The 27,750-nt window shown below is 56.8% G+C and overlaps 1 protein-coding gene across 1 annotated transcript; it reads right to left on the reverse strand.

Moving 5' to 3' along the window:
- Positions 1-3,311: 3,311 nt before the first annotated feature.
- Positions 3,312-27,663, reverse strand: DGAT1 (diacylglycerol O-acyltransferase 1). Its single transcript, XM_054985984.1, has 17 exons — positions 27,486-27,663; positions 19,123-19,210; positions 14,906-14,946; positions 13,492-13,577; positions 13,326-13,378; positions 13,061-13,166; positions 12,740-12,865; positions 11,839-11,916; positions 11,523-11,626; positions 10,973-11,011; positions 10,027-10,068; positions 9,184-9,228; positions 8,273-8,385; positions 7,447-7,512; positions 6,533-6,620; positions 4,754-4,816; positions 3,312-4,404 (listed from the first exon to the last, which is right to left on the reverse strand). Exons 1-17 carry the CDS (start codon positions 27,629-27,631, stop codon positions 4,258-4,260), a joined length of 1,431 nt encoding a protein of 476 aa, XP_054841959.1. The 5' UTR covers positions 27,632-27,663; the 3' UTR covers positions 3,312-4,257.
- Between the last annotated feature and the right edge of the window lie 87 nt (positions 27,664-27,750).

Genomic DNA, 27,750 nt, shown 5'->3' on the forward strand with positions numbered 1-27,750 from the left:
GGCCCCGCCCCCCGCCCCGCCCTTTAACAGGCACCGCGGGAGGCGGTTGGCCCGCGGAAGACCCGAAGGCCGCGGAGACGGAGTTGATTTCTGCCGCTGTAGCACAGCGGTCAAGTGGTTAGGCTGCGAATCAGTAGTTTACCGGTTTGAATCCCACTGCTGCCGTGAGCTTAGCAGGTGGCTTGGGGTCAGCCGCTCCGCTCAACCCCAGCTACCCAGCGGCATTGTGGAGATAAGAATAACACTGACCTGTTCACACCTGTCGAAGGCTTGTGCTGCGGTGGAATTGGATAGTCTGTGTGGTGCTGCTGAACTCTTTTTGATTTTGCTACTACAGACTAACACGGCAAACTCCTTTGAACCTTTACACAAGCAAAGTGATCCCCACACCAAAAGGAGCTGTCCGCATCTCCATATCAAAGGAGTTGTTTACATCCCTCCTCCCCTCCCCTCTCCTCCTCTATATTTGGCCAGTTTCCTTCTGCCCTCCATGCATCTGACGAAGAGAACGTGATTCTCGAAAGCTTATGCTACAATAAAATTGGTTAGTCTTAAAGGTGCTACTGGACTCTTTTTGATCTTGCTACTACAGACTAACACAGCTAACTCCTCTGGATCTGTCTGAGTGGAGCACTGATCTGTCTAGAAGAGCTATGCTCATGAAGCTCTTTCGATATGATTAATGTTGTTGTTTTTAATAATACCCTTATCATTACCAACAACTGGAGTAACAGCATCTTCTGTAGACATCTACAACATGTGTCCAAGGATATGCGTATTGCTTAAACGTGCCTGGGGCTTTGAGTCCAGGGGTAGCCTAGAAACCAACCAGAGTTTTGGGGAATAAGCTTTCCAGAGTCGAGGGCTCCCTTCTTCAGACACGAACAGAGATCCCTGAGCCATTTCCCAGGCTCTGGCAGGTTGAGGAGGCAGAGCCCCCCCATCCCACCCCCAGTCCGTCCTGCAGGGGTAAGGCTGTGTGCGCTCAGGGCTCCTGCTCTGGCCTCGGCTCACTGGCCCCTGGGCTACCTCAGGGCTTGTCATGTATGCAAGTATCCATGCCATTATTGTGTTCTGCGTCTTACACTTATGCTGATATAATGCCACGGTTAAATACTGTATCTTTATATAAAATGCGTAAGATTTAACTTTGACCCATCTGATCCATTCTGTTGTTTCACATGGTTTTCACATATTGGCAACCCAAGGCCCCCTCTTTTTGATTTTAAAGACTGTCCCAAGTCCAACCTGACAGGCACTCCCCACATTTTCAACAGCACCTTGTCAAAGCTGACCTGGCAAGACACACACGGCCCCCCAGAGGCCTCCTCCTCGTAGCCTCTGAATAATGTGGCGAAGCTCTTAACTACTACATTTGACAGGTTAAGTAAAACCTGTGCCTCATCCGTCCACATCAAATGAGGTCTGGTTCCCGTGGGTGACTTGTACTTTCAGTCATCAACGGAGAACACCCTGACTCAGGTTCTAATCTTGCCTTTCTCCCCTCAACAGGAAGGGGATTTCCACGGGAAAGAAACCTTCTTCTGGGTTAAGAACTTCCAGAAAGAACGGGGAGGGAGTTGGGAAGGGGCCTGGAGAAACCTTCAGAGTGGCCCATAGGAATGGGAAAAGGCCGGTATCACACACAACCCAAACGGTATTTGGTTGAAAAATCACTGTTTGCTAGTATTGTGTAGTGGTTAGCGACTAGGATCTGGGAGACCCGGGTTCGAATCCCTGCTCTGCCACAGAAGCTCGCTGGGTGACATTTGGCAGCCACACCCCATTCGCTGAAACTCTCTCACTGAGTGGTTGGGAGGATAAAATGGAGGAAAGGGGAATGACGTGCGCTGCTTTGGTGGGATATAAATAAAGTAAACAAATCAATAATGGATGCAGAGCGGCATCTCTCCCTGCTGACATCCTTTGCACTGGAAAATAGTATCAGCATTTTTTCCGACTGGTACTCTGAAGCGATCTGGATGCCACACGGCTGCCCTTCCAAAGGAGAGGGAAGCCAATTCTGACCCTCGCACACAAGCCCAGAGACCCTGGCCCCATTCCTGCACGCACGAGGCGGCTTTATTCACATCAGCTGTAATGGAATTGTACCCTTGCAGACCCAGCCGGTAAGATCATGAACCTCCATCTGAGAAACGCTGATCAACAGGAAACGGCTAGGGCTGGTCCTCCGGTGCCCCCAGGAGTAAGGGAAAGGGCAGGTGGCAGCACCAAGCTGAACTAGCTGCAGGGCTAGCCAAGCTCTTGGAACCAAGAGGGAATGGAGTTTGAGAGCATTTCCTTTGCAGAACTATTCAAGGCAAGTATTCGTTGTATTTGCCATATGAGGGCAGACCCTGAACTAGGCAGCCTGGGCCCACGGCCCTGCCTCCCCCCTCCGGAATCACAGTGCAAGCATCCAGCCCAAAGAACAGAAGGGGCTTGAGAACACACACACATTGCACCAAACTTAACTGGAAACACCTACAGTAAGTGGGAACCTAGAAGAATCCCCAGGTTAAAAATGAAGGGAGAGCTGGCCGCCACCACCACGCTTAGCATGCTCCACCCAGGAAATGCTGAAGCAGGAGCCATGCCCATAGGCGGCTGGGGAGAGGACCTGGGCTTCTGTTACCTCCTTGTATGGGAGTTGCTCGTAACAGCAGGGAGAGGCCTGGATGCCAGAAAGAGCACGGCGACCACAGAAGTCAGCAGCCTCCCAGGTGCAAACAGCAGTGGGTGGTCACTACTCTCGAGCCACTTTGTTTCCGCATCTCCTCGTTCCTGTGTCAGCTCACAGCTGATACTCACTTGCAGACCCTGCTGTTGCCTCCTCTAATGTGGGGGGGGGATTGAGGACTGCTAGCTGCCAGCACGTGGCCGACTCAACAGTTCCTGCTGGGGAGCAAGTTTTTCTCCCGACTGTCACGGAGCCGGCCACTAAACAGCCTCCTCTGCATCCCTTTGGCTTTTCAGGGAGATGCTGCAGGGAGGCGGATACTTTCTGCTCCTGTTAGGCCCTTGCTGTCGAAAGAGACCATCTCCGCATCCGTTGGAGGGGCAGCCATGGCAGTCCCTGGGCTCCTGCAGCGCCATTGTCCCGGGCCCTTTGGTGCCCGCCAGAACTGGAGCTGAAGGAGGTCAAGCAGCCAGGGGTAAGGGGGTGGGGAAGTCCTCCCCAGGACACAGAAGGTACCCGGCTGTTCTTTGGCTCTAAACAAATGATGTATTCCCAGGGGGATCTCTGGGGGACCGCAGCCATAGGCTCCATTTAGGATGATACTCCAAAGCAGAGGCAGAGGCACAGGCCGTTTCGGAAAATATGCTTTAATCACTTAGTACCGGGCAGATACAGCCTGCAAAGTCTAAAAAGTTGCTTAGGTGACCAGACATGGGATGGGCACACACAGCCAGGATGATCCTGGGCCAAGTCGAACAGCCGCCAACGCAAGGACCACAAAATGATGGCAGCTACGTGGGGAGGGGCCCAGAGACCGCTGAGCTCAGCTGCCATGGGACACGGACGGACTGCAGGTAGTGCTCGGAACCAAGGCAGCTCTCCAGGCCCGGGACAGAATACAAACAAGGCCTGCTGGAGCCGAGCCTTGAGCAACGCCACGGGAAGCCCACAGGCCGGCAATCTCCATTCCCACAAGGCTAAAGAGAAGTATAGAGAAGAAGTATCCTTTTCAATGCCAGAATGGCTGCTGGCAAACCTCTTAACAGGACAGGGTGTCCAAAGAGGGCAGAAAACCCAGTGAGAACGCTGGGGCCTTTAAAGTGCTTTGGGGACAGAACCAGGTGGGGGGAGCAGTCCCCGGCTGCAATTTACATGCTCTCTGGGAGGAAATACACCCCAACCGCCCCACTTCACAGAGCAAAATCCCACCCTCCCTTCAGATTCAGAAGGTGGAAAGACACCTTTCTGCCCCCCCCCCCCGCCCCCATGACTAGCTCCCAGGCCCCAAGGGGTGACCCGGCAGATGCCAGCCAAAAACAGGCCCCCAGGCTCTGGCAGAAATGCTTGAAGGCTATTGCATTGATCCAGCATTCACACTCAGGGGCTGGCAAGCAGCCACCTCTCGCACACACATACACACGTACAAAAGACCGCTCAAGGCAACTTCCCAGAACAAAGATGGCTACAGCGACATCTCTGCCCATGCTGGTGAGTTGTGGGCTTCCGCAGAAGAACAAAAAGACGGAGCTGTCCTGCCCTTGGCGAAGGAGAGCCACCGGCACCAGCTGTGGCCCCCGTCACTGCCTTCCTTCGTAGTTCAGCACATAGTAGTCGTGCACGTACATGAGGACAGCAATGGGCTGCCCGATGATCAGGGACATCCACACCGCGGCGTTCCCGTAGTTGCCTCGGAGAAACCGGCTGACAAACCAGGCCAGGGGGATCTTGGGGGGGAGGGGGGGAGAGAAAGAGCGCACTTTAGCCTGGAGGAGGGGGAGGCTGGGCTGTTCCGAGCAAGGTCAGCCCGTGGAAGCAGCCAGATCCATGCTGGCATCCCTTTGGGCACTGCCAGCCAACAGCAGCCCTCCAGGAATGCTTGTGGGAGAGTCAGGGGCCCGCCTGGCCCTCCCGTGGAGCAGCAGGAGCTTGAGGCAAGGAGCCTGGACAGCAGCACGAGCAGCTCTTCGCCTTGGGCTCGAGGCAAGGCAGCCCTCTTTGCCACAGCTGGCTAGTGAAGGACGCACGGACAAGCCACCCAGCAGGAAAAACATACCGCGCACTCGGGATGCTCACCTGAGCCATCATCCCCATGAAAGCCCAGAGGCGGAACATCTTCAAGGGCACGCTCACCAGGTACTGGGGGAGAGGAGAGGAGAGGAGAGGAGGCAGGAGGGTCAGGCTCCTTCCAGGGCGTTCAGATTGAAGCAGCACCCAGAGGCGGCTCCACTGTGAGGCCCCACAGCTGCAGAGGCAACGTTGCCAGGGCCCTTGGGGGGCTGCCCCTCGGCTCCAGAACTCCCTCTCCCAGGAACCGACTGGCTGTATGCAGCCTGACCCCAGGCAAAGATTTTCACAGGGCCTGGTTTAGATTTCCGGGCTCTACATTTGTAGCGATAACACACGTAGGACCGCCATGAGTACGAGAGCTGCCTGGGCACTGAAGGGCAAGGCAGCGGACACACGCCACGCTCTTCATCCTGCTGAGCAAAGCTTCCAAGCCGCTTGCTCAGTGCACGACCAGGGGGCATTCTGCTGCTACTCCTGCCCCAAGCCCAGGGGGCTCTTCCTTACTCACCAGGAAAAGGGGAGGAGGGAGATACGCTCTATTTTCACCTGGGGCATGATCATTTATTGGCTGCTTTTGCTAAATCTCAGTTGTTTCTAAACCCAAAAGCCCATGTAATTAAAGCTGGATGTCTAAAAACCATTATACCATCTCGTGTAAAAACAACTGTTTGTTGCCCTTCTGATATTCCCTCCGGCCCAATGAAGGCTTCTGCCCAGGGCCTCTGGGAAGGTCCCTTAACCACACTTAGTAGCCCAAGTCAACATCAAAAAGAGTCCAGTAGCACCTTTAAGACTAACCAATTTTATTGTAGCATAAGCTTTCGAGAATCAAGTTCTCTTCGTCAGATGCATGGCACAGAAACTGGTCAAATACAGAAGAGGAGGGAGGAGGAGGGGAGGAGAGAGAAGAGGCAATTAGGGCGTGAGAGGGGAGGGTGCAACCAAAATATTCCTTTGCTAGTAAATGTAAACATCTCCTTTTGGTGTTGGGGTCAGTTGGAGTTTTCCCTGTTAGTTTGTAGCAGCAAAACCAATTCCAATGCTGTATAAGCCTTCGATAACCACAGCTCTCCCCGTCAGATACATTTGACAAAGAGAACTGTGGTCAGTCAAGCTGGGACTGAATAGGGACTATGAATGGTTATCACATTATCACAGGTAACAGATTTCCTTTACAGAGGTGGGGTCTGGGGGAGCCCAGTGACACCTGGCGTGGGCTTTCAGGGACCACAGTTCTCTTTGTCAGATGCATCTGACGGGGAGAGCTGTGGTTATCGAAGGCTTATACTGCATTGGAATTGGTTTTGCTGCTACAAACTAACAGGGCAAACTCCAACTGACCCCAACACCAAAAGGAGATGTTTACATTTACTAGCAAAGGAATGTTTTCGTTGCACCCTCCCTCTCTCCCCCCCAACTGCATCTTCTCTCTCCTCCCCTCCTCCTCCCTCCTATATTTGACCAGTCTCTGTATCATGCATCTGACGAAGAGAACTTGATTCTCGAAAGCTTATGCTACAATAAAATTGGTTAGTCTTAAAGGTGCTACTGGACTCTTTTTGATTTTGCTACCACAGACTGACACGGCTAACTCCTCTGCATCTATGACCAAGTCAACATCCTCTCCACACCAAGTTTAATCCTCTGAAACTCGGGGGTTTGCTTCTCTGTTTTACTGCTCTCCTGTAACTTTTAGACTTAGCCGTGCAAAACATCTACCCAGAAGAAGCCCAGGACATGCCAGCATCCCCGGGCACTCTGGTGGAGGGTGGGGTGGAGACTGACCTCATGGAAGAAGGCAGAAGCCAAGAACACGGCCGTTTGAGCTGTCCATTTCCCCATACCCCTCTTGATCATAGGCTTGTAGAAGTGCCTAGGAGCACAAAAGAGACGTGTTTGTTACCCAGCTCCTGTTGGAAGAGCAGGCAGCAGCTGCACTCAGGGCCCACCGCTGCCGTCAGTCCTGAGACACACCAGAGCACATCACTCAACCCACCGAGCTGCTGAGTCAGGCCCTTGGTCGAGCAAGGGCAAGATTCCCTCCTCATCCAACTGGTTCAGCTCTTTCCTGCTGCCCACCACCTGATCTTTCTTTGCCACTGAGACAGGGCCACGTCCCCAAACTGGCTGCCTTCCTTCCAGCACCTCCAGACATGAGACCTTCTCCCCGCAAAGGGTAGCAGCTTAATGGAACCTGGCTCAAAACTGGGGCTAGCATCCACCCCAATGGCCACTTTTCGGCCAACCTGGGACCAAAGCAGCCACGTGCCGGTCCAAATGCAGGAAGTAAGGGGAGGGCAGTGGCGGGGTTACAAAGCTGGCATGACCAAAGGGCCCCAGATCTCTTCTTAAAGGGCAAGGCAAAGCCTGGTGGCTGGGATGCTCCAAGGCAGCATAAAGCTTTGGTTGATGGTGGAGACCAGCGCAGGAGGTGGCCAGTCCAGCCCTTCTGAGGCATACGGCCGAGCACTGCGTGGCCTGCTGGAGGAGTCGAGCTCCCGTGTCATTCGGTGCAGCAGGGAAGGTTCAGGGGCTGGCCAACAGCACGCTGCCATCGTGCCAGCCCCCAACCTTGTGCGCACAGAGAGCCACTCCCTGCTCCTTCCCAACAGATTTGGACCTGCTGGCCAGACAGGCTCCCGCCCCTTGCCCACGCCTCCCCAAGACATGCAGGATCTCCACAGCTTGCGAAGACGTACCTCAGGCACCACTTGTGGACGGGAATGTTCCAGTTCTGCCAAAAATAGGTCACCGTCTCAGAGTTCCTGCGGAAGAGCAGCAATGCAAACAGCCCCTTGAAGTGCTGGCGTCTTTTCCCGCTGAACGTACCCCCTTGGCCTTTGGACGCCGGGCCCTCAATATGGGCGCTACAGCCCCAAGGACACTGGGCAGGGGCACAGCCGTTGCCGCTGATGGGGAAGAAGAGGAGAAAACCTCCTCCAGCGACCCGAGGCGGCTCTTCCACTTCTGGGTGGCTCCCACAGAACACCCAGCCCGAAAGGTCTTCACAGCTTCCACTTGGTATCTACCCGCCACGTCTATTCACTAAGCAGCTCTGGGCAGCACCCTCTTTTTCCTCACAACGACTCTGTGAGGTAGGTTATACTGAGAGTGAGTGACTGGCCCAAGGTCACCCGGGAAGCTCTGTGGCAGAGCTTGGACTTGAACTCCCAGCACCCTGAATGTGGGATCTCTAGACTCACATCAGAGCGCTGATCTGGGCCTCTGGACAGTCTGGATATTCAGACTTCCCACATGACCCCAGCCACAGGTCTTCAGCTTTCCCACCCTCCCGTGGCCTTGTGAGTGCTGGCACCACAACCCCTTCCCTCCCCCCTCCCCCCTGGCAGCACGTTCTGCCTCTGCTCCTTTCCCACCTCAGAAAGCTGTGGGGGCTGAAATACCGGATTCTGCTTCCGTGCTCTTTCCCCCTCACTCCGGTGCTCCATTTAACTGGCTTCTACCCGCACCGGGGACTGCCCTGGGTCCAAAAGCAGGACCGAAGCGTTCCAAGCCGAGACTCACCACCAGTCCCGGTAGAACTCCCGGTCTCCGAACTGCATGACTTCCGCTATGACATTCAGGCTGGAGTGGAAGAACCAGTAGAAGAAGATGAGCCAGATCAGGTGGTTGGGGACCTGTCGGGAGCCACAAGGCAGAGATCAGCACGCTTGCTTCGCTTCCACCAGTCAGAGAAGTGGGGAGACGGTGCGGGAGCAACAGGCTGCTTGGCCTTTCAGGACACGATCGTAGCCTCCATCTGCTGACACCTTTAAGACTAACCAACTTTATTGTAGCATAAACTTTCAAGAACCACAGCTCTCTTCGACAGATGCATCTGACGAAGAGAGCTGTGGTTCTCAAAAGCTTATGCTACAATAAAGTAAGTTAGTCTTTAAGGGGCTACTGGACTCTCTTCTATTTTGCAACTACAGACTAACACGGCTAACTCCTCTGGAGGCAGACTAGCTCACACTAGACAGCATGCCTTGGGTGTCTGGCTGGCCACTGGCGGAGCGCCTGCTGAACAGGACGGACCTCCACGGAGCCAGCTCCCAAGTCTTCCCCAGGGGAAGACCTCCCCCAGGCACACAGGCTGCCCCTGCATCAGTCACAGCCAGCCTGGCAGCAACGGCCCTGTGCTTGGGGGGCTGGGCTGTTGCATCAGATGAAGGGGCACTCCACCCAGTTTGACGCAGGTGCATGAACACACACAGCTGCCTTATGCTGAATCAGACCCCCGGTCCAGCAGGGCCAGTCTTGTCTACTCCGACAGGCAGTGGCTCTCCATGGCCTCAAAGTAAGGCTCTTTCCCATCACCTCCTGCCTGGTCCTGTCCAGGATTGAACTGGGGACCTCCTGAATGCCAAGCAGAGGCCCTGCCACCGAGCCACAGCCCCTCCCTCAAAGGCTTGGCCCCAGCTTGCAGTACTCACGGCCAGCTTCAGGAGGCGCTCAATGATCCTGGAGTAGTCCATGTCCTGTGAAACAGAATTCGGCATTCTCAGCCGGACAGCTTAAGGGGTGAATGGGCGGGGCGGGGCGGGGTGGGGCAGGGGGGGCTGCTCTTCTCCAGCTGCTTCTAAGCTCATGTCACCCTCCCAGACTGGCAGAGGAAGAGTCAAGACTAACATATGGGCAGAAAGGAAATGTGGGTGAAACCCTGTGGGGACAGACCAGGACCCTTCTTGGGCCCTTATCGCAAAGGGGTCCGGGAGTCCGGCTCAGGCACCTCTCCCCACGGGACCAAGACTATGAACCTGGGCAGATCATGAGGGGGAGGGGCAGGAAGGGTCACGTCAGTGCTTAGTTCTCGTGGCCCCTTCTTACATCCCCAGGGTAAGGCCGAGCGCCACCTTAAGGCCGGATAGCAATTTTCCCCAGGCCTGTTTGGGCTGGGGATCCTGACGGTGTTTTGCCATCTTCTGGGCACGGAGTAAAGGTCACTGGCTGTGTGTGTGTGAGGGGGGGGGGATAGTTGTGAATTTCCTGCATTAAGCATGGGGTTGGACTAGATGACCCTGGAGGTCCCTTCTAACCCCATGATTCTCCTGCAGTCAGGCTTCTGAGGAACAGGCTATGGGCACTCTTCCCCAGGAAGAATTCCTAGGTAGCTCCTCTCTGAAGCTCCCCCGCCTCACCCATGCCAGAGCTCCAGGCGCCTCCATCCCCACCCCTACTAGTATAAGGCACAGGCCACCCCCAGGCTGGGAAGGGCCCGCAGAGAGCTTCCAAGTGCTGATTGTTAGGGGGAAGGGAGCACCAAGAGACCAGCTCACCCGGAAAGGCTTCATGGAGTTCTGAATTGTGGGGACCATCCACTGAAACAAGAACACACGCCAGCCCATCAGCCTGGCAGGGGATCTAGTCTAGCCCTCTGGCACCACGGGCACTTCCCAAACACCTCCTGCCCGGGGTTTTGCTGTGGCTCAAGCACCCTCGGAAGCCCGGAACAGGGGGACCCCCTGCCACCTGCTCCCTTGCAAGCCACCCCCACCCACACAAGGGGACCCCCCTGGGCCCAGAGCACAGCACCCCTCCCTCCTTTGATCCAGGCCTGGGACAGACTCTTCTGTCACCAGCATCTCTGCCAAGCACTTCATGTCCCCCACCTGGGCAGTCAAGGACCACTGATGCCCCAGCCACCAGAGGCACCAGCTTTCAAGGCTCTTTGCTCTCCTCCTGTGCCTTTGCAATATGCCAAGTTCCTTGCACAGCCCAACGGCCCGCTTGCCACCCTGTGCCCAGGGAGCCATAGAAAGAGCTGCTGCTCCTGCCCTTCCTTCCCTTGGAAGCTCCAACTTGCAGTTCCTTCCCAGGCCTCCCCCCCCCCGATGATCCACTTCAGCCCCCTGGAAATGCATCCCCCACACAGCAAAGGAGCCGAGGCACCTCACTGTGCCAGACAAGCGCCAGGAGGAAGGGGAAGGGGAAGGGGGGAGAAGCCACCTGCTCCATGCTCCCCACGGCGGCTGTCATGATCCCACTGGGGTAGGGAGTGGGGAGGCACAGACTGTTTAGGAGGCCGCTTGCCCCCAAGCAAGGGCTGAAGGCGCCCTGGAAGCTTGCCGAGCGTCCTGCTTCTGGCCAGGCCACTCCATCACCCCCTGCTGGCCCCCTCCCACGAGCCAAGCAGCCCCATCCTTACGGCAGCATCACACACACACCCACACACACCCAGCGAGCCACTTCTCTCCCTCCCATTCATCCTTGCCCCACACTTACTTGCTGAATCAGCCCCACAAGCAGCTGCAGGAAGAAGAGCTGGAACGAGAAATGCCAGGAATCAGGGACAGGCAGCCCTGGGATGTGCCAGTCCGGTGGGCAAGCCAGGAATGCTCGCTTCCCAAAACTCATGCCCGAGCCTCTTCAGCCACAGTGTCCCTCCCCACCAGCCAGCAAAGAAGGGGGGAGCACCGCTAAGCACGCAGGCAGCTGGCAGAGAAACACTGCGGCACCCACATCTGCTTCTGCCAGCGACAACAGCGCAGCTCCAAGCCGACAGGCTCAGCCACTTGAGGCCGCTGGCGTCTGCAGGGCAAGGCAGAAGGCAGCTTTCTTGTGTTTATTTGCAGGAAGGGCAGAGTATAAGCCCATTTCAGCTGAGCAGCCAACGTTTCTCGTCTCTTGGCTGTGGCTCACAAGAGTGAAATGAATCCTTTCCCTGCTTGCTGCAAAGCCAGCAATGACAGCTGCACAGATGGGCAAGCCCTCCTTCTGTGGCCCTCAGCCGCTGGGGAAAAACACCCCCATCGAAGGAGCAGGAGGGTCTCACCATCTCGAAGAGCCTGCGCAGCAAGAAGCGCTTCCGGATCCGGGGGGAACGAGGGAAATTCAGCTCATAGCACAGGGTTGGGGCAAACAGGAAGTAGTACATATCTGCAATAAGATGGAATAAAGCGAGGGATGGGTCACTCGGCAGAGAGAGAAAGGGCACCCTTGGGACCTGAAGACCAAATGGACCCTAACCCTGAAGCCGCTCACGAGCCTCAATCTGGTCTCCCCCCAAGGGCGTGGCACAGATCCACCCAGACATTCCACCGCTCACTGCCCCACCACCCAACCACAGGCAGCTGCCCTGGACACAATACCTCGGTAGGTCAGGTTTGCTGGGTAAGACACTCCTCCACTTGGGGGCACGTCTCCGTTGGCTCTCTGCAGCCCAGAAGCTGGAAAAGAAAGAAACTGCGTCCACCTTTGTGGCCCACAGGCTCGTCTCCCCCCAGACACACAAAGAGAGGGTGCGAGGGAAGTCTGGCATGAGCAAGGACCCAGGCCCAGGATTCAGAACGCGCTGAAAGCCCAAGCAGTCCTGCGGTTGTGCCTGGGAGGTGACGAGAGCAGGAAGGGGTAGGTGCCCCAGAGACAGACGGGGCTCAGGGTCCGATTCTGCGCATCATCATTTATAACTAGGCCCCAAGTTTCTCCCACCAAGCTGGGAGCCTGACTTTGAGCCAGTTTGGTGTAGTGGTTAAGAGCGCAGGACTCTAATCTGGAGAACGGAGTTCGATACCCCACTCCTCCGCTTGAAGCCAGCTGGGTGGCCTTGGGGCAGTCACAGCTTCTCAGAGCTCTCTCAGCCCTACCCACCTCACAGGGTGTTTGTTGTTGTGGGGATAATAATGACATACTTTGTAAACCGCTCTGAGTGGGTGTTAAGTCATCCTGAAGGGCGGTATATAAATCGAATGTTGTTGTTATTACTATTACTATTATTATAGCACTGATCCTCCTATCACATGTGCCAGAGGACCCCACAAGAACTTCCCCCACCCACCTTGGGTCTGAGGGGCATCCAGACACAGCCCTCTGCAGAGTCCCCCGGTGCCCTCGCCACTGCCAGAAGGGTCTTCCCTGCACCACCTCTGCAGATCGAGACTTCGTAGCCTCCCCCCGACTCACCCCACCTGCTCTAGCTGGGCACCACCAGGGTCTCCAGGAGGCCACAGCCCCCTCCTCGTCGGAGCCTCCCTCCCAGAAGGCATTGCTCACCAGCGCCAGAGTGTGCCGGGACTCCCTTGGCTCGCCTTCTCTCACGGCACCACTTGTTCACATCCTTGAATGAGAAGAGCTTGAGGAAGAGGATGGTGTGAACGGCCAAAGTAAACACAGCCCCAACTGAGGAGACAGGAAAGGTGGCTTAGCGGTCCACAGGCGGCCAGCGGCAGGCGGCCTTCAGCCTTAGAATCAGGGGCCGGTGGCCGCTTGCTCTCAGCAGGCATCCTTCCGCCCATTGGAGAGGCGAACAAGGCCCACCCTCAGACTGGCAGGGCCCTCCGGCTCACCCCAGAGCTCACACGGGGGAGCTCTCACCTGGAGTGATTGAGTTCACGGCCAGCACCACAAGTGCCGGGAAGCACAAGATTGTCAGCAGGTTGATGGTGTGGAGAACGGTCCCACTGCGCTCCGACAAGGAGCCCTGCAAGAAGCAAAGGGACGCTTGGCACCGCCCCAGCCAGAAGCCCGCCATGCCCCCTTTATCCCGGGAAAAGTCCCATGTGGACTCGCAGAAGCACCGCTGCCCCAACGGCCACGGCAGGCAGTCCCAGTGCTGAAAGGGTCGTGCAACGGCACTTACCGTGGCCAGCCTCTTCTCTGTGTGCAGAGCTGCCAGTGCAAACACATTGGCCACTGAAGGCAAGAACAAAGACGGACAGTCACTCAGCACGATGGGGCAGGCAGGGCTCTACACAGCCCACAGCCCTGCTCAGCCTCGGCCAAGAGGCTCAAAGCCCTTGACTCACCAATAACAAGGCACAGGGAGGGCCAGCTATAGGGGTCCTTCAGGAACAAGGAGATGACCTGGATGGGATCCACCAAGATGCCGTACCTGCAGGGGAAGGGACTCAGCGTTGCGAGGCTGCCCTGTAGCCAAGATGCTCTCCCTCCTCCCCTCCCCTCCCCACCTACCGAAGCCTTGCCCAGGACGGGGCTGCTCTTGACCATTCTGGCCAGGCTACTGCTGCCTTCTGCAGACAAAGGGCCCAAGTGTGCCCTTCTTAACAGGGGAGGAGGGGGAAGAGAGATAAGAGAAATCTACTCTGACTCAACTCCACACCTCTGTCTCCTTGGGGGTGTATTTGTTTGATGGTCTGAAAAGTTATTAAATTATTGTATTTTGGTCACGTCATGAGAACACAAGATTCTCTGGAAAATATGCTAAGAAAAGTGGAAGACCTAAAACGAGATGGCTGGACTCAACCAAAGAAGCCACGCCCTCCAGTTTGCAGGATCTGAGCAAGTCTGTTAATGACGGGACGTTTTGGAGGTCTTTCTTTTGTAGGGTCGCAATAGGTCAGAGGCGACTTGACAGCACATAACACACACACACACTAAATTACTGGTGTTACTATTCAAATGAAATCCTATTTTACGAATGTTACCAGCTTCTTTGGAGACTGTGGTCAAAAAGATAGCTTCAGGTGGGTAGCCGTGTAGGCCTGTAGTAAAAGAGCAAGCTCCAGGTCTAGTGGCACCTTAAAGACGAGCTAGATTTCCCAAGTATCATCAGATACCTGACAAGGGGAGCTTTGATTCTCAAAAACTCCTACCCTGGAAATCTAGTTGGTCTTTAAGGAGCCACCAGACCCGAACCTTACGCTTGTAGTAAAAAAAAGCCAGACTATGCACGTGAATTGCAGTGCCTTTTTGAGCCATGTGATGGCAGCACCCCAGTCACATCTCCAACAGCTGCACAAGGAAACGCTCCGACACCTTCGTGGCTCAAGTCAAAGAGACCCAGGTGTGCCAAGCGCCTGAGCAGAGGGCTTTCTGGGCTATTCCACGACAACAGCAGAGGCGGGAGGCTTCAGCCACAACTTCAGGCCTGGCTCGGAGGAGCTTCAGAGGGCCACAGCCGCCTCAGAGCTTCAGCCATCAGCCCCCCGGCAGGAACCAGTGGCCATGGAACAAAACTATAGTCTGCAGACTTCAGTCCTTGCAGGTCAGCACAGGAAAGCCACCCAGCCATGACTGCAGTCCTCACCACCGAGTGGGGACAGGGGCTTCCAGGCAAGGCTCCCAAGGAATGGCCAAGAGTAAGCAGAGATGAGGTGCTGAACAGCCACACACGCACCCCGCCCCAGTTGCTGTGCCCAGGAGCACCGGCAATGCTCTCCCAAAACTATCTACCAAGCACCAGTCCAAGCCAGCACTTACTTGATAAGATTCTCCAGGAAGAGGCGGGCATTGCTCAAGACCTGGAAGCAGAGGGGCAGAGTTAGAAGCAGCAAAAGCGGCACAAGCTCGGAGACCACCAGACCAGGGCTTCCCCCACCCCGTGCCACCCTCTCCACCCCCACTGAAAGCCGCAATGAGCCCAGCGCAGGAGATGATGATGAAGCATCTGCGGTTTGGGCAGGTAGAAGATAGTCCAGCCGGGTGGATAGAGCTGCCACTGCTTTGACCGTGTGTGTGTGTGTGTGGAATCCTGCAGCCCTGCGCCGATAACAGAAGCGCTTGCTTCCAGTGCAAGAGGAAAATGCTGCCGCTGTTAGCTTCGTAGGGTGCCCTGAAAGGCCAAGCAGGGGCTATGACCCCCATAGTGCAGAAGGGGGCCTGGAGGCGGAGGCAGAGAAAGCGGCTTATCTGAGGTCACCAGGAGAGTTGGCAGAGGGAACCACCACAGTGGGTGCACTCTCGTCTGCTGTGCTATGGCAGCTCCCAGAAGCCTGCCAAGCCTCTCTCTCCTTAGCCTGGGAGGTGGCAGCCTCTGCTTCTGCGCTCAGCACATACGGCTCCCATCCCGCACCCTGGGGCGCAACCAGACAGCCACGCAAGATTACTATCAAGCCAACACCTTCCACTTGCCCTTTGTGTGGGGCAGCACCCAAGGGCATGCATGCCAGGTCTCCAGCTGCGCCACGCAAGGCACCGCTTGAGTTGCTGGAGCCAGAAGGCAGCGGCTGCTTCACAGCCCACGCGGCTCTTTAGCAAGGGCCTCCCCCGTCCCTCTTGAGAGCCAGACAGAACCAGGCCTCTCTTCCTGCAAAAGACCCACGGTTCTGCTCCACGCCCCGCTCCATCGGCAGCCCAGCTGTCTCCTTGGGCAGGTAAGAGCACCGCCTCAGGGCTCAGGGATCTTCAAGCGAGACCCATGGGGGCTGGTTTGCACAATACAGGCTGCTGCTTGTGTGTCCTCCTGATTCACAGGGGACCGAGCGACATTCTGCCACCTCAAAGGCACATTCCGGATTTCTGCTGCTTGAGGGCATTGCAGGTCTCCACGCAGACAAGTCCCGAGAAAGAAAACAAGCAGCCCAAAGGAATGGCTCAGCTCCCAGTACTTCCGGCAGGGAAAGCGTGTGCCTAGTAATTCCCAGGGGATGCAGGGGGGCAGATCAACCGCTCTGTGCTCTCCGCATTCTGCTACACTGGCCTAGCTCCTCCCCAGGGTTTCCGGCTGCTTTACCGACTAAAACGCAGGGATGCTTTTAAGGAAGCCACTACGCAATATTTTGTGCTGATTCCTGAAGGTGGTGCAATGGCGCTGCAGGCTGCAGGCTGCCCCCCCCACCTTCCCCAAGGGGGTCCAGCCCAGAGAATAAAGATTTGCCCAGCTGGTGTCACACGAGAGCAGGAGCAGCAGGGGAGGAGGGCAGTGTTTCTCAATCCCCGTTGCTTTCCCAACCAAGGGCTCACTGTCAGGGTAAAGGTTACAGGGCGAAAGAGGAAGAGGCAACCACTGCCGCCTCCTGCCCTGCCCTGCCCCACCCAGGTGCCTCTGCCACAGTGACCCATCCCGGCCTCCAGAGGTCAAGGGGCCTGCAATGGCAGTCCCTATTAACGCAAAAGGTCTGCCCTACGGCCAGCTGACAAGAGCAGCCTTGCTCCTCCTGCTCAACCCCTGATGCAACTCACTGCTGCACCGGAACCTGGCAAGGCGGGCTTCTGTCCAGCGGAGAGCAACGCTAGTGTGAAGGCTCACGAGGAAGGGCATTCCACGGCGAGGGTGATTTGGGGGAGAAACTAAGCCCCCCACATCTCAAGGGCCAGGCAATGGACCAAGGGGATGGGCGCTAGCGTCACAGCCAAAGTACCCCCCACCAGCGCAAAGCAAAAGCTGTTGGCCCACACGAACACACACACTCCACCTGCCAACTGTACAAGACAGGAAAAGGCAGAGTCTTTGTGTTGCACTAATATAGATAAAAGCACATGACAATAATCAGTACTGAGCAATACTAGGCCAAGCACTTGTATTCTAGATGAACTTTCAGACTTTGCATGAACCGTCTCTGTGTTTTTTCTAAGTGTTAGGTAATTCTAACAGGTGTGCTTTAATCTTTTGACAGTTAATTAAAATAGTGGACTCTATCGAGATTAATGTTCCTATATCAGAGATTCAACCAGTAGTGATCTCTCAACTTAGCTTTTTCTGACACTTCTCAGAGATTTATAGTTTTGTTTTGCAAGTTTGAGTATAACATCATTTTTTACTAATTGGAAGGTTGTACAATAGAAACTATGAATATTCAGTGAAGCATCAGACCAATTATCGTTTGTTTGTGCTATCATGTGAATAGACCTTAAATATTTGCATATGATGACTTATAACATTGCAAACTCAGATAGAATGGCAGAGCTCTGATGGAAGAAATCTCTTGAGAGAATTTAGGTGAGAACCTATTTTTACCCATGCACTTCATGACCTTGGGAGCCCCTTCCAACCCCATGATTCCAGCCAGCCAGCCCGCCACAGGAGGCAGAGGGCTCCTCCGCTCCGCTCCACAGGCCACCACTTCTGCCTGCCTCAGCCAGACCCCTGCAGGGAAGGGCAGGCAGGACAAGGGCTGCAAACCGCTGCTTGGGGAGCACCTTGCTCAAGGGCTGCGTCGCTAAAGGCGACTCTGTAACCCAAAGCTGACCTGCAAGCCCTCGTTGTACGTTGACAGTGTTTGCCAGTGTTCTCGTTCCTAAGCTTTCAAGGCCAGAACGGAATATGCCCGTTTCTCCTCCTGTTCTCCCCTATATTCACACACACGTTTGCACTAGACACCAAAGCTGGAAGAGTTCTGTGTGAGCTCGAAGCTTGCACCCAGCGCTCTCAAGGTGAACTCACTCGCTGGGTAGCCTGGCGTGCTGTCACAAGAACTCCACCCCAGCTCTCCTGTGCCCACACGCCCCAGTGGCCACAGCATGTGAGGTTCTCTCTCCGCAACCACACTGTTTGCTAGTGGCACCACCCTGCTACAAGCAAGCAAGCAAGGAAGGAAGGAAGGAAGCTGGGCAGCCTGTGCTCTCTTGCACAGTCCATGGGCAGAGCTCAGCTAGCTTATGCAAGCCCCACCAACAACCACCGAGAGAATCTCCTTCCAGAGATTCTCCTTCCTGCCCAGGCCAGCGGGTGCCTCCTTGCCCCGCACAGCCTCAGTCCCAATGCCTTCCAGCCCCAACATGGAGGAGCCTGTCTACTGGGTGGCACGAGAGGCGCCACTGGCATCCCAGCCTCTGGCAAGGGCCCTGCTGCAGAAGCCCTCTGCCCAAGGAACTCTGCGCACAGCCAGGGCAGAGAGACCCTGGGCAGGCCGTCTGCCCAACCCCTGGCAGCAGGACATTCCCTCCGGACCCTCCAGTTTTGCACCCCGGCTCTACTTCTATGAGCCACACGGGGAGACCAGCACCCCCACCTCCTTTCCACTGGGGAGATGCCGCTTTGAGTCCCGAGACATGTGCCCAGTTTGCATCAAGGCGGCCCAAGCTGGGCCATTCAGGTCCAGAGGCCCTTCCCTCCTGTTCTGGGCCCCCAGGCGCTCGCGGGATTGAGGCCAAGCATTCATATAGCTAGCCCTCCCGTTTTCAGCCCCCAAAGGCCAGATGCCTCCAGAAGTTCACAAGCAGGCCACTAGAGAGACAACCATCGCCCATACCTTTCAGAGAGGAGCCTGTTTGCAGCCCTGTTTGAGAAGGGCTGCAAATCAGCACAGCTTTCCAGTCGTTCAGAGATTCCCCATACAGGCCCTCCCCTGGATTCCTTCCCTGCAGTTCAGTGATGACCAGAGATGGGGGCCTTTTGTGTCGAGGACACCAAGGCTTCCCCAGGTGGTCTGCCCAGCACCATCGAGACTGCCACTTGGGCCTGTGAGTTCTCATTCTTTTGTGGATGCCGTTTAATGTATTTTAACCACGTTCAGCATGTTTTAAAGAAGCAGGACGTAAACCACGTGTTCCTTGGTGCCGTTTCTTCAACGTCCCAAGTGGCTTAGAAACTAAAAGCACCCCCCCCACACACACACACACATATCCAAAGTCAAGTCAAGATGTGTGGACAGCTGAAGGTCTCAACCTGACCCGACTGCGGCCTCAAAACCACATGGCAGGCTGGTCAGAGAAGAAGGGGGGGGGCGCCAGACGCAAATGCCACGCGTGGAACTTACCAGCATGACGACGCACCAATTCAGGATCCCCCGGTAGTTGCTGTAGCCGCTGGCCGAGCTGAGGAGGGAATCCTGAAGCCTGTGGCACCTGAAGAGGGGAAGAAGGAAGGGGTTACGGGCACTGCGCATCCAAGGGGGAGGGGGATTCCCCAAACAGGCACAACCTGCAACAATTGTCAGGAGAAGAGAATGAAAGGCCCAGCCACCATCACACCCCCAGTATAATTTTCAGAATTTTAGTTTTGGGTGGGCTGCCGTGGCAGTCTGCAATAGAAGAGCAAAATAGCAAAGAGTCCAGTAGCACCTTTAACCAACTTTATGGTAGCATAAGTTTTTTTGTCAGATCTGACGAAGAGAACGTTGCTTCTCAAAAGCTTATACTACAATAAAGTTGCATCTGATGAAGAGAGCTGTGGTTCTCGAAAGCTTATGCTACAATAAAGCTGCATCTGACGAAGAGAGCTGTGGATCATGCAAGCTTATACTACAATAAAGTTGTATCTGACAAAGAGAGCTATGGTTCTCGAAAGCTTATACTACAATAAAGTTGCAGCTGACGAAGAGAGCTGTGGTTCTCAAAAGCTTATATAATACAATAAAGTTGTATCTGACAAAGAGAGCTATGGTTCTCGAAAGCTTATACTACAATAAAGTTGCAGCTGACGAAGAGAGCTGTGGTTCTCAAAAGCTTATATAATACAATAAAGTTGCATCTGATGAAGAGAGCTGTGGTTCTCGAAAGCTTAGGCTACATTAAAGTTGGCTAGTCTTAAAGGTGCTACTGGACTTTTTACTATTTTGCAACTACAGACTAACACGGCTAACTCCTCTGGATCTATGACAACAAAAGAGCGAGATTCAATTCCAGTCGTACTATAAAGCCCAACGAGATTTCCAGGGTCTGAGGGCTCCGGGATCTCCATTCCTACTTGTATCTCAGCTTATACCCTGAAACCTTGCTGGTCTGCTGCAGAGCTGGAGAAAGGACAGAAGAGGGCAACCAAGACGATTACGGGGTTGGGGCACCTTTCCTAGGAGGACAGGGGAAGAGTCTGGGATTTTTTCAGTGGAGAGAAGCGGGGAGAATGATGTGAGCTGCTTTGGGTCCCAACTGGGGCGGAAGGCAGGGTACAAATAAAGTTTTAAAAAATGGTTCATTTCCTTTGGGAAGCCTGCACCACTACAGCCCACCTGGCAAAGCTCGCAAGTGGCAGAGGATAATTTCGTCAACTGAAGCTCGGCCTCCCATTATCGACAGACGGTCCAAGAGTAGACACTTGAGTAAGCAGGGGACAAAGCCAGGACACGCAAGACAGTCGCAGGCAAAAGAACTTTTCCGAAAGAGCATGCGTAACTCAGATCTGAGTGCGCGCACATATGCTATCATGGCCACAGAGCACCACGCACAGTACCTTCTCAGGAGTCCCACATTTTCTGTGCTCGATACTGAGGAAGAGCCTCTATTCCTCCCGCATAAGAGCACAGCGTGGCCCACACCCCATCAGGCATGAGCCCTACCCATCACTTCCTCCTGCCCCAAACTTCAAGTCTCCTGCATAAGGTGACTTCTTCCCACAACCCTCCGCAGAAGAGAAAGCAAGAGAGGAGCTCTGCAAGTGGAGCGTCTATTTAAAAAGCCAGGCCCCAGATGGCCTTGATAAAGGAGGTGCAGGACAGTCGGCCCAAGAGAGGCCGAAGACCAGCTCCACAAGGGGACTGGGTGAGCATCAGCCGTGTTAGCTGGGGGGGGGGGCTGCAGAAGGAAGGGACGTGCAAGACCCCCGCCTGCCCCTGCTGTGATATCCACATATCCCCCTTCCTGATTAGCCCAGCCCAGCCCAGCCAATTGGCTCCTAAGGGGGGGGGTGCTGCCCTTGCCTCCAAAGCAGCAGCCACGACTCAGCTCAAGAGTAGCTCAGGATCACAACCTGCTCAGGGCGGGGTGGGGTGGGGGAGCTTGTCCAGATTCACAAACTCCCCAGACATACAAGGCTATGGGAGCCACCACAGCACAGATCCATGAACTCCCCTCCCACACAAGGAACCATTTCTGTGGAAGAAGCAGCCCACCTCGATGAATGCGGGAACGCCCCTCACCCAGCGCCAATGCATGGGGGATGCCTGCAGGGGGCACAGCACACCCGGCAGGCAGTCTTCAAATGTACACACCCGCACTGCTCTTCTGGACTCAGGAGGCACGAAAGAAGGAAGAGTAGAAACGTCATTGATAACGACAAAATACTGCCTTCGCATTTAGGAGCTGTGCTGTCACCCGAGCACACCCAGGCAGAACCCGAGAACTCGGCACGGCTGGGGCAAAGTCAGAGGGGCTGGCCCAGACCGGGCACAGAAGGGCCACGGATCAGAGGCAGCTCAGAACCGGCTCCTGCTTCTCAGGCCCCTTTGAACCAAGTCACTAGTGCACAGCAAGCTCTGCTGCTGCTTGAAGAGAGGCGCTGCCCTGGAGTTGCAACACAGTCCCCGCACCGTCCTCGGGAGCACAGCAGCCGGGCCGTTTGATCTCAGGCGCCGCACTCTTTTGATCAGATCACTCAGCAGAGAGCTTCCCAGCCAGGCAACAACCTTCGGCTGCTGTGCGAACACCACAGGGCCCCAGGCCTTCCTAGCGCACGTCCCATCTGCTCTCCGAGGAAAGAGGGGCCGCTCAGCATCCGCCTGGAGCTGCTGAAGTGTTGCTCAATCACCCTTCTGAGACGGAGAACAGAGGCCCCCAGCCCACACCCCAGTGCAAGCCGCAGGATCCCAGGCCCCCAGAGCCAAAGAGGCCATCTTTGGGAAGTAACCAGCTCAGCAAGTGGGATGCAGGCGACCCCCAAAGCCAAGGCAGCTGAACGAACTCGCCCTGCGGGAGCAGCCAGAGTGCCTGGCAGGGCCACAGGAGACTCCAGCAACCGCCAGCCCTGCAGAGCTTCGCCACTGTCCTCCAATGCCGGTGAAGCAGCGGCAACGATGGCATTCCCTGCCCAGCTCCACAGAACCCGTTGGCCTCTACACCGCTGCCTGGCATGGGCGCCTTCCTAGCCTCTCTCAGGAAGCAGCCCAGTCGCCAACAGCCACCTCTGGGGACAGCATGCAGCTAGGAGGCGGCCTAAACTGTGGGATGGGGAAAGGGGCACAATCCTCAAGGAGCTTTGCCCCCTCTTCTTGCCAACACTGCTTCAGGGGCCTGCACAAGGTGCACAAATTGCGCACCCTTTCAGAGCGAGGGATGGAAGCATTGCCTGTGCTCATATTAGGATTCATGCAGCTGACATGATGGCGAATATTAATGTCACACGTCCGTTTTCTGTGATGCCTGACTGGGGGGGTTAAACTCAGGAGAAAGCGATGCATCACAACATTTTCTTGGCAGATTTTTTGTTACGGGGTGGTTTGCCATTGCCTTCCCCAGTCATCAACACTTTACCCCCAGGAAACTGGGGACTCATTTTTCCGACCTCAGAAGGATGGAAGGCCGAGTCGACCTTGAGCTGGCTACCTGAACCCGGCTTCCGCCAGGATCGAACTCAGGTCATGAGCAGAGCTTGGGCTGCAGTGCTGCCGCTTACCACTCTGCATGCGCCACAGGGCTCCCCACGGGGCTGGGGGAGATGTCACTTTTCACCCTGAAAACGGGAATGAAAATTCAGCGCAAGTCTGTTGGGTGTGATACAAACTGCCTGGCTTCACTGATCTCTGCATATCTTTCACGCTACGAGACATCACAGCGGCCCTGGCAGACGACCACCAGCAGGCACCAGACAAGGGGAAGGCATCCCTGGCAGTTCTGGATGCTACTGACTGCTGGTTACATCAGTGCTTAGTTCTTGTGTCAAGTCCGATCGCCACCCTGGGTTCAGGTGGCAATCTCCCCCAGGCATGTCTTGGGAGCGACTCTGGGGCACCAGGGGTGGCTAAGCAGCAGTGCTTTGGGGGCAGCAGCTGCACCCATCCCTGGGGCAGATACGAAGGTATGCATGCGCCTGGGTTGCATCCAGTTGAGGTCACTGCAATACGTGGGGTCTGCTTGCTGTCTGTCTTCATTGGGCCCTACTTCACCTGAGCCCAACCCCAGTTGCTGGTTTTCAACCGCCTGGGACTGGCTCTCTCAGCACCTCTGCGCTTATGACCGCAGCACAGGCCACGCGGTGGGGTCTGGTTGCTCTGAGGTGCGCCTGGGGAAGGGGGGCTTCGTGGGGATGGAGGCGCCCTCTGCACTCTTCAGCCTCAAAAGCAGCTGGCCTGCCCTCTGCCCTCTCCTTCAGATAACAGCATCTCGAGACAGCCTTGCTCCGCTTCTGGAAACGAATCTCGCCCTTCAAGTAGCAGCGCGCCTAGTTCTCCCTTCCTGTGCCGCGTCTGCCCCAGCAGCCCCATCGGCAAGTTAAGCAGAAAAAACGACCGGCTGGAAGTCATCCAAGGAGCTTCCTGGTCTAGCCGGGATCTGAACCAGGGCTGGCGGTCCTCACCTGCCACTCTGACCACTGGACTACACTGCACTTCGTGCCACTGACTTGGGCAGCGATGGGATGCTTCTGGGGCTCTCGTGCCCTCCAGCAGCCGCACAGGCTTTGGTTTCACTCCTGTTATCAGGCAAACAACATTGTCAACAACTGTAGCCATTCCAGAGTGACGTTAACAGCCTTGAAGGCCCCACACGTGCAGACGCAGCGCCTGGTCAAGAACCGCGAGATTGAAGCCTGCGCTGTTCCCACTGCCTCCTTCGGCAGCCCTGCCCCCGTTCCCTCCCTTTACAGGCGGCCAGGGTCCGAGGCTTCACACACGACCCACAACTCTGTCCTGGCTTCCACAGGAGGAGACAAAGAGCGCCTAAGCCAAGCTCCGGCAAAAAGAAAGAGGAAACACCCCTTCTGTTTGCAGAGGAGGCGAGGCCCAGGCGGCTGAAGCCAGAGGCTAGCCCAGACCTGCACTGGCCCAGACTCTCCGAGTGGCAAGGCAGCCATCGGGGTCAGGAGCCAGAAGCAGGGAGGGAGCCTGCTTGCTGAGACCCCCTGGAATCGCCACGCCTCCAAGTGCCACTTTATGGGCAGCACCCGTTCAATGTGGGCTCCCCTGGGCCAAGGCCGGAACAGACACTTGCTCTCCACGGGGCAGAGAATCTACCCTCCTTTGCACTACCAGGCACAGCCAAGCACCTTGGCACTGAAGACCACATGGGCACTGCCACTCACCCTGCAGCTCCATCTGCCCAGGCCCCCTCTCTATGCTTCAGCATCCCCCTGGTAAGCCCCACCCCCCACCAATAGCCTTCATTTATTTATTTATTTTACTTCCAGCATACCCCACCTTTCTCCGCAATGGGGATCCAAAGCAGCTTGCATCATTTTCCTTCCCTCCATTTCCCCCCTCACAACAACCCTGTAAGGTAAGGCAAAAGAGAAAGGCTGAGAGTGTGTGACTGGCCCAAGGTCACGCAGCAAGCTCCCATGACGGAGTGGGGAACAGAGCCTGGTTCTCCCAGATCTTAGTCTGGCACTCTAACCACTACACCCCACACTGGCTGCCTTCGTGCAATACCCCAGGTTGGATGCAGCTGCGCTCTGGTTGTTGCCTGCCTGCCCTGCTTAAGTTCAGCGAGGCACACAAAGACCGGCTTATATAACAGGATTTGAGCCCAGTGGCACCATAAGAGACCGACAAGATTTGCAGAGTGTGAGAAGAGTCAGAGCAGACAGGGTGTCTGAAGAAAGGGGCTCTGGCTCTCAAAGCTCACACCCTGAAAATCGTGTCAGTCTCTAAGGTGCCACTGGACTCAAATCCTGCTGTTCCACTATGGTGACCCACTTACTGTCCACTTTTTAGATAAGTTACCAATCCAAGAACAGAACCTCATTTTCTGCCTCAGGAAGAAGCCAGGAGGGGGTACTTTTACAGCGCCTGCCCCAGCATTTCCCAATGGTTAGAGTGCTAACCAGGAGGAGAGAGGGCCGGTTCAAACCCTGGCCCTGCCACGAAGATCACCAGGTGAGCTTGAGCCAGTCACCCTTTCAACCCCGTGGCAGGAACTGCAGCTGCCTCAGGGAACAATCTTCTAACCACAGATGGCCTCTGTGATGGCGCAGCACCCAGTGCCTCAGCATCAGGCCCCTGGAGGCCCCCAGAGCATGCCCTGCAAGGGGCACCGCTTTGTCTACACTGGAGCAGCATCGGGGATAATTGCTGCAGAAGCAACGGGCACCGCAGGATGCCAGAGCAGCCGCTGTCCAGGAAAGACTCGTCCTGTGGTCACTGGCTGCAGGAAGAGCTGTTGCCTGCTGAAGACTCCCCCGTGAACGTCGAATGTGTCGAGATGAACAAGCAGCATGAGGCACAGGCAGCTCCACCTGGCAGAGCACGAGTGGCAGGAGAGTGAGTCACAGGCAGACGAGAGGAAGCGGTCACAGCGCAAGCATGCACTCTGCCCCAGACTAGCACAAGCCCCTCAAGGAGCTCCACATGGTTGCGCTTCCAGCTGCTGCCACCCACAACCTATTTCGAGCTCCACCAAGGAAGGACGGAGGTCTTCCCGAAACGGGAATCCCAACACACGAGAGGCCAGCAACGGCAAGTTAGTGGACATGCAAGATCCAGGACCGAGGAGCCGTGGGGAGGCAGGGAACCCGGAGGCCCGACTTCAGAAACACTGAGGTGCTGGGTAAGGCCTGCCTTCCCTTGTGCTAGAAAAGGCCTTGGCATAATAGGGGGTGACCCTTTGGTTTCCCTGCCCCAACCAGCATGTCCTCTGGGCGCTGCATTGCAGCTGCCTCAAGAGGAGGGAAGAAGCAGAAGCCCCCAACTACAAGCCATTCCACAGCGCGCGCAGGGTCTGCGCTGGCTCCCCGGGCACCAGGGAGGGCAGAAGCAGCCTTCTCGCCCTCCACCCCGTGCCCTGGCATGGCTCAAGATCTTTGGCCAGCACCCCTTGCGTTCTGCTGCAAGCCCTGCATGGACCCAGCTTCCCTCGCCCTTCTGAACAAGGTCCAGGCAGCACGCAGAGCGAGGGGCGTGGCTCAGTGGTAGAGCACCTGCTTGGCACGCAGAGGGTTCCATGTTCAGTCCCCAGTTACGGGCAGCAGGTGATGTGAAAGACCTGGAGGGCTGCTGCCCGTCTGAGCTGACAAGGCTGGCCTTGCTAGACCAGGGGTCCAGTTCCACTTCAGGCAGCTGCATGTATGAATGGGTTCACATGCCACCCCCCGCCTCAGCTCTGTCATGGGAGGCTGTTGCATGCCGCCAACGTGGTACTGGTGTGAACGCACGTTCTTCCCCTGCTCATCTCCACCACCTGCCCCTATTTTAGATTTCAAGTTCTGCAGGCCAGGGAGTGTCTGCCTGGCACTCAGAAGTGCCATCCGGTAAAACCCACAGCAACCTTTACCTTGCACCGGGGCACGCCTGTTCCTGCACTGGCAAGGGTGGCTGGGGATGTCCCGTAGAGGCTTTACAGCTTTGGGCCAGTATGGCTGTGCCATGCCCATCACTCCCAGGGGCCAGGGGATCAAGGCACCCCAAAAAAGGACCTTCAGGGCGGGATAGGCCACGAGGGTTGCCAACTTCCAGGTGGTGGCTGGAGATCTCCTGGAATGACCACTGATCTCCAGGCCCCAGAGGTCTGTTCCTGGGGAGGAAGATCTGCTTTGCAGAGTGGGCTCCATGGCATTCTACCCCCCTCAGACGCCACCGCCTCCAGGATCCAGCCCCAAAGCTCAACCTGGAGTTGGTAACCCAGGCGAGGGGGCGGGCGGCCTGCCTGGCGCACTCGCGGAGGCGAGAGGAGCAGGAGGGGCGCGAAGCGGCTGAGCAGGGATCGCGCCCCGGGGACCAGAGGGCCGGCGGCGGGCGCGGTCAGGAGTTCAACCCGGGCGGGCGAGCGGGAAAGAGCCGCCGGCCCAAGAGGCAGCCCGTGCGCCGCTGCGGGGGGAGCCCGGCCAGGGACGGGGGTCTCTTGCCGGGCCTCACGGGACAAGCCCTGCAAGCGGCCCGGGCGCCCCAGAGCCGCGCTCCGCTTCCCCAGCTCAAGCCTCCAGCAGAGCCGCCGTCGTAGCGGGAGGGAAGGAAGGAAGGCGGGCGGGTGGGCGGGCGCCGCCGGCCCGTGACACAGGCGAGAAGCCCTCCGGGCCCGGCCCGGCCGCCCCTGCCCCTCGCTGAAGCACAGCCTCCCGCCCCAGCCGCCGGGGCGGCCAAAGGTCCCGCAGGGAGGCGGCGGCGCAGCCCGGGTCGAAGTCCGGCCCCGGGATGTCTCCAACGGGACGCCCGCAGAAGCGCCGCCCGTGACACGCGTCAAAGGCGCACGTCGGAACGTGCGAAAGGGGCCGGCCGGCAGGCCCCCTCCCTCCCTCCCTCCCTCCCGGGCGCGGCGGTACCTGAAGTCGGGGGTGGCGGGGGCGCCGTCGGGCTCGGGCTGGGCAGCGTCGCCGGCGCCCCTCCGGCTCTGGCTGGGCTCGCCTCGCCCTCCGCCGCGGGGCTCCTCCTGCCGCCTCCGCCGCGGGGCCCCGCCGCGCTCGGCCATCCCGTCGGCGCCCGCAGCCTCCGGCCGCTCCGCGCTTCTGCCGGGCGCCGCCTCCGTTGCCACCAGCGCCCCGGACCCCGCCCCCTCGGAAGCTGCCATGGCCCCGCGCGGACGCCGTA

Source organism: Eublepharis macularius, chromosome 7 (assembly GCF_028583425.1).
Source record: "Eublepharis macularius isolate TG4126 chromosome 7, MPM_Emac_v1.0, whole genome shotgun sequence".
Taxonomy (NCBI): Eukaryota; Metazoa; Chordata; class Lepidosauria; order Squamata; family Eublepharidae; genus Eublepharis; species Eublepharis macularius.